The sequence below is a fragment of the Cottoperca gobio genome, chromosome 8 (assembly GCF_900634415.1).
Source record: "Cottoperca gobio chromosome 8, fCotGob3.1, whole genome shotgun sequence".
NCBI classification, from domain to species: Eukaryota; Metazoa; Chordata; class Actinopteri; order Perciformes; family Bovichtidae; genus Cottoperca; species Cottoperca gobio.
The window spans coordinates 1557485-1564138 of record NC_041362.1 but is presented as its reverse complement, the minus strand read 5'-3'; the positions used below and the strand labels follow the sequence as shown (position 1 = coordinate 1564138).

Here is a 6654-nt window from a genome sequence, read left to right as displayed (position 1 = left end):
AGATGTCACAGTATAGTATCATATAAAGATGTCATAGTATAATATCATATAAATATGTCATAGTATAATATCATATGAAGATGTCATAGTATAATATCATATAAATATGTCATAGTATAATATCATATAAAGATGTCATAGTATAATATCACATGTCACAGTATAATATAGTATAGTATAGTATGTTATATAATGTGATAAAAATGTCAGTATAGTATACCATAAAGTCACAGCATGTTATCCCATAAACATGCCATAGTGTAGTATATCTTTAAAAATGTCATACAAAATAATAAAAGGTCATAGAATAGTTTACATAAAGAAGTCATAGTATAGTATGTCATAAAAAATCATACAAATGTCATAGTCTAGTAAGCTATAAAAAAAGTAATTAAAAAGTCGCAGCATAGTAAACCATAAAAAATGTCATAGTTTAATATGCCATAAAATGTCCTAGAAAAAACATTTAAAAAATGCATAGTTAGGTATGCCATAAAGAATTCCCTAAAATGTCACAGTGTCGCTTACATTTAAAACACTGCTCGGCTACTGCGGCAAACTGCGCCTCCCTAACCAGCTGCTGTCAGGTTAGGAAAAGTAGAGGCACGCTGCGAGTGTCGCAGGAATTCTGTCCTTTCAGCAATGCTAGTGTTAGCTAACGTTAGCGGTTTCAGTGTGTGAAGTGTGTGTGCAGCCCTCAGTCATCACAGTTCATAGTGTTGTACACAAGGTTTAGTCTTAAGCTGCTGCTTGAGCCAGGTGATTCTTCACTGTGTGTTCAGTTTGCAGACGTATTTACCGAGGACTGTGTTCATACACACGTTCACAGTCTGCACATCTGATTCTGCAGCTCGATCTAAATGAAGAAGAAGAAAAGAGCTAAACTGATTTAAATGGGGTTCAGTCGAGGCCTCGGGCTTAAAGACTACATTTAAAAAGGATGCACAGCACAGTCACCTGCCCACAGAACACACTGTGCACATGTTGATGTGGAAAAGCAGCGACACAAAGAACAACAGTGTTCTCTCGTTTTCTTTTGGCTGTGACAAAAGAATCCCATCTCCTTATTGTTTGTCGAGGCTCAAAGGATTAAACAAAGTCAACAACGATGGAGAGGCACCGATCTTTTGAAGTATTTACATGTGTGTGTTTTTGTGTCTCCTTCTCGCCCCTGAAGGCGTGAGTCTATATTTCTCCTCTCGCAGGCTTCACTCTCAGTTTGTCTTTGCTCCGGTTGGGTAAATGGCAGCCTCGGCGACAGACAGGTGCTCTCCATCTTGTAAAACCCGGAGGGGGTTTGGCATAAGACAAATGGGTCCGGGAGCGTCACCCCACCCCACCCCATTGCACCTGGCTCATCTCACATGCAGTGATGTTGTGTCATGGGATTTGTAGTCTTACCGCAAGTCCCAGTCGGCCCCCACAACGCAGGAACTCATCACTCACCACAAAACAGCGCTGAGACACCGCGGCTGAAGTAGACAAGTTTATTAATGATAATAATGAGGATGATGAGAATGATGATAATATTAATAATTAGTCATAATTATAATAACGTTAATGTCATAATAAATAGAACTCTTCATCTGAAGCACAGAAAGAGAAGCATACAGAAAGAGAAAAAACAAAAACACAAAGTTCAGAGTACAGAGCCAGAGGAGGGGGCAGGGACTTCTAGAGACATTTTTTTTAACCTTTCAATATATCCATTTAATTTTTTAACATTTTTAAACTTTATTTAACTGGAACATTTACAAAAAGGAGAAAGAGATAGATTTTAAAAAATCCTTATAAATAAATTTTGTCATTATTAGAACAAAATACAAGATTTCGGGGTCAGAGGATGTTGTTTTTTTCTTTTTTTCTTTTTCCCCCTGAAAGGACAGCTGGGGGGGAGGTGGGGGGGTAAGGGGGGGTGAAGGTTATTATGTACAGAACACCAGGAATACAAAAGGGGCCAGTCGACTCACATACTAGAAGGCTAGGTATGGTGGGAGGAGGGTGTCGCATGGGGCAGGTCTGTCGGGGTCAGGGGGGAGGCGGGGGGCGGGGGACTCTCAGAGGGGACATCCTGCAAGTGTCACAGCTCAAGCAGTTGTGCTCAGGAAGATCAGGACCAGGTCGGTATAATGAAGGCATCGGGAGGGAGTGTCGCTGTAACGCCGCCCCCCCGCTGAGGCGCAGGCTGGAGCTTTACACTCACACTTTTATAAAGGCAGAACTTCTCTGGACGCAGAAATAAACTCACTAGTTCAGTTAAACGTGTGTCAACAGGCAGAGACGAAGCAGCACAGTGTAGTGAACAAAGTAAACCCCCCATACCTGACCACTGATGTAAGTACGGATACTAACATGGAAGACCAGCCAGACTAAATAGTTTGATTACACTAATATTCTATAAATATTGTTTTTACAGATTAAAATACGATGTGAAACAAGTTACACTTTGTCATAAAACCACAGAAAAGTCTAAGGCAATAAAATCTCAGGTGTGTTTTTAACGGATTATTCTGTCGGTGTTTAACTGCAGCTCCCATCAGGCTTAGTCCGAGAGCAAAGCATCATGGGAGCTGTAGTTGTGTAACGCTAACAAAATAATAGTTTTCTTTGTTTTATACAGAAATGCAGTGAAAAAACTTCTTTTTTTTTCCTCGTTTTTGACTTATTCTGTTCCCAAGTGGCCAAACTATTTACTACTGCAGCTTTAATGTGGCCGGACTACATTTCCCAGACACCTCAGCGCTTTGAAGCAAGCTGCTTTCTCGTCCACTGGCTCAACAAGAGCTCTTGACATTACAGGATATATTGGTTATAAGGCTGGAAGCTGAGCGCCAGAGACGGGAAGTCAAAGTATTTAGAGACGCACCAACACACTGTTGGCTTTGGTCTGTTCATGAGATTTGCTGACAATGAAAATATAGAATAGTACTCCTAGATAACTAGAATAAGTAACAGTGGTGTCTTCACATGTGACATCATATCTGTTTGTGTTGCAAAGTGCATAGATCATTCAGTGGACAAGATCAGATCACGTGACCTGAATGTTAATAAGCTAAAACTAAATAAAAGCTGTGCTTCTTCACCTCTGCCCGTTCACTCCCCCATTAAGCTGATTTTTGCCTCCCAGGAAGTTCCTTTTCAAAGTAAAGCTCCAGCCTGCTCCTGAGTCTTGTCTGACCCAGCACAAGTCTGCAGCGCAGTAAGTAGGCCATATGAATCATGTGACTCTCAGAAACAGACCTACAGGTATAAAAATGCTAAGCCTGCACGTGATCGCTGCATGGGAGAACAAATGACCGACTTTACCCCAATTAGACTTCACAACAGTTAGTTGCCATGATATAGATACTCTTTGTAATATATGAGAAGCTGTCTACAGATGAACAGAGGTCGCGTGGGTAGGAGCCCTGATTCAGAACAAGTTTTTTTTTTCTTTAACCTGAAATAAGATGAAGTTAATCGAGAAGTGTGAGGTGAGATTTACTGTACAGGATATTAACAGTACACACTGTAGTTTTGTACAGGAAGTCAGGAGCTTAACCTAGTGTTACCTTCTTGAAACAATTCACACAAAACCACTACTCGCTAAGTAGTGTACCCTGAACTCTCAAACAAAGTTGTGCTTCACCCGAACCTGCTCGCCTCCTGATAAAACAACAACAAAACAAAAGAAGACGTTTCTTTTCAGGGCCAGCAGGTTATTTCCAATATGCAATAAAAGCGCCCGCCCGCCAGGGTCAGCATGAGAACAGCAGTTCATAAACCGAGGCTGCTGCGGGAAGCTTCATCAGCTGGGCTCCTTATATTAGCAGAAGAGCGAGCTCTTCCTCAGCGCTGTTGAGCGAGTGAAATCTGGGTCACGTCAATACACATCCGGGCTCCGCTGTCATCACAGAGTCTCGCTGTCTCCTGATCAAAGAGCGCTGACACTGTGTTCAAATCATACTTTGGTTCAAGTAAGAAAAGATCAATATTCATAAACTTTTTATCTGACACCCACAACACCTTGCACTAATTAGCAAGTCTTCCCAGCTCCAATGGAGAGGCTGGAACTACTGCAGATGGGATTCTTTTCCTGAAGTGTCTGTCTGGTTAAAGAAGGATGTGATGCTTTGCATTAGATGGGGAGTACATGTATCGTGTGTAAATCTGCATTATTGTAAATCTATGAGTCTCTGCACAGTGTGTGTGTGTGTGTGTGTGTGTGTGTGTGTGTGTGTGTGTGTGTGTGTGGTAAAGGGGGGTTTCAGGGGAGATCAGTTCACACTATCACCATCACACTTTCAATCATATAACACATGATCACATGTTACAGTAAATATCAGGGACATATTTAGTTGGAGGGGGTCTGATATCTATGTTCGGGGGCCCGAGGCTTTCCTGCCCACCCCCCCCTCTACTCCCTGACACCACCACAGCCCATATAATAGATATGTATATATATTTATATACAGAAAAAGAATACATACTTATTGGACACCCTAGACATTAATGTACATTCAAAGAACTGAACCAACATTCTTGTTTAAACACGTTTACAGTGACTGTTCTGATATAAAGAATTAAGCTTTCGCTTCCACCAAAATTAAAACTTTTTTCCTCTTTAAAAGTTTTCAGTGCTGCAAAAAACAAAAAATAAAAAACACACAAATAAATATTCTCAGAATACATTGACAAATGTTTTGACATATTTCAGCCCTCGCTCCTCGTTACCGTCGGATGGGCACTACTGTATTCCTATAATGTTTTATCTAGCGACATCGTCTATATGCCTCAGGCTTGTGTTTTGGTTATGCACCTGCTGAAGTAGCACAATGGGATTATAATTCAATTTGTTACATGGACGTCGAGGAGTTATTCTCGTCGGGTGGAAGCGTGCATCCTTGGTTGTACGCACCTTTTCATCGTTGGTCTGATAGTTTGTCCGTCGGTGCAGAGTGACACAAAGGCTCGGGCTCGGAGTCTGGCAGGTGAGTAAAGTCGGCGACTTCTGCGCCATTTTCTCTAACTAGTCCTCAGTCATTGACCTCTGCTGGGGCGTGGAGAGGGGCAGACCGGGGAGGCTCGGCTTTATACCGTCTCACCGTCCCGCCGTGGCTCACCCCCCCACTCCCCAACGCTGTAAACCAGTGACGCTGCCCATTGGGGAGGGCGGGGATGCCCAATGGTGCTGCCAGGAGAAAGTGACATCACGACAGTATCCACGGGGGACGCTGCTAACAGTAGGCGCTGCCGGCCAGTGACACCGACAACAAGGAGGAAGGAGCGACATCACCAGCCCGAAAAAGGAAGTCAGGAAGTCAGGAAGGAGGTCGGGGAGGTTGGAAGGAAGAGGGCGGAGCAGTGAGACCAGGAGGCTGACCTTTGTCTCCACCCACAGGAAGTACAGCGTAGAAAGTGCTTCTGCCTGGATGCTGAGCTCTCCCTGCCACCTTTCTGTTTCTGTTTTTGTTTACACGACCTCTGCGACAGAGCAGTGTGCCATGGAGAGAGGAGGGGGGGCTCCTCCCTCCTCCTTCCTGCATACCACAGAATCAGCATCAAGGGCCAACTGTTCATCTCCCTTACCAAAAAACATAAAAACAGATTTGTACATATATACTGCTTTATACACACTTGTTACCATTGTAAATCACAAAAGTATAGAAAAATAAAATGTTTTATAATAACGGGACACTTTTCATTCTCTCTCTGTCTTTTCTATCCGGCAAAAAAGGTGGTCCCCGGTGGAAACTGGCTCACGCCGTCTGTCAAGTTTGTGGCTGGTTTGACACCGCTGCCGCGGCGCCACTTTGTACGCCTCCCGTCTTCCTTCGCCAGCCTCAGTAGAGGGACTCCTTCTCGTCTTCTTCTTCTTCTTGTGTTATTTTCTTAAAGCTAGTTCTCCTCTCTTCGTTGTTTTCATCTGTGATGTCCATCAATACTGAGTACAGCTCTTCCTTTTGTATTTACTGGAAACAGGGGAGAGAAGTGGGGAGACTGGTAAATATTCAGAATGTCATGAGAGGTCAAAGTCAACGTGCAGCAGCAAGTCTATTCCTTTCTGAACAAGTTGTTAAGAGAAAACATAAGCTAGAGAACAACAAGTAAACACATGGGATAATGTACGGGAAGAACAACACAACTTCCCCATCGCTGTAATGCACACGGTTACAAGGAGGGAAAGTTCACAAAGGTTACGCAGCCAAAAGGAAAGAGCGTTTAAAGCTCTGCTGCAAAGAAAGTTTGAGAGAAGCGAGATAACAGCTTCGTTCACTTTTCATCCCGCTCTTGTAATGTGGCATAAAGGAAGTGGGAGCAGAGGCCTCACGCCTGCCAACGCTAGTGCGACTGCTCTCCCCAGAATACAGATCAGAGTGCTCTGTAATCATCCAAGTGGAGATCGGCAGTTTGGCAGTGCAAAGTGAAAATCTCAGTGTAATGGGGCTGGATGGAAGCGTAGAGAGGGGTGGGGGTGGGGGTGGGGGCGGTGCTGGGGGCAGGCGAGTGTCCCAGGACCCTCGTCATGACAGATGCTCGCTAATTCGGATTGATCTCCAGCAGCTCCGTGGAGCTTCTGACAAAGAAATAAATAAATAAATGAAAGAAGACGAGGCTTTAATTTGGAAACGCCTTTGTAGTGCGTTGCTCCCTCCACCACCCTCCCCCCAAATC

General features: G+C 43.7%; 1 protein-coding gene across 1 annotated transcript in view; it reads right to left on the bottom strand.

Annotated features, from left to right (window-relative positions):
• Window positions 1–1473: 1473 nt before the first annotated feature.
• The window catches only part of LOC115011626 (RNA binding protein fox-1 homolog 3-like), a 332138-nt gene continuing 326957 nt past the window's right edge, over window positions 1474–6654 (bottom strand). The window contains exon 18 of the mRNA XM_029436774.1: window positions 1474–5951. Coding sequence (XP_029292634.1) covers window positions 5949–5951 — 3 coding nt within the window. The 3' untranslated portion in view covers window positions 1474–5948. The remainder of the gene's footprint in view (window positions 5952–6654) is intronic.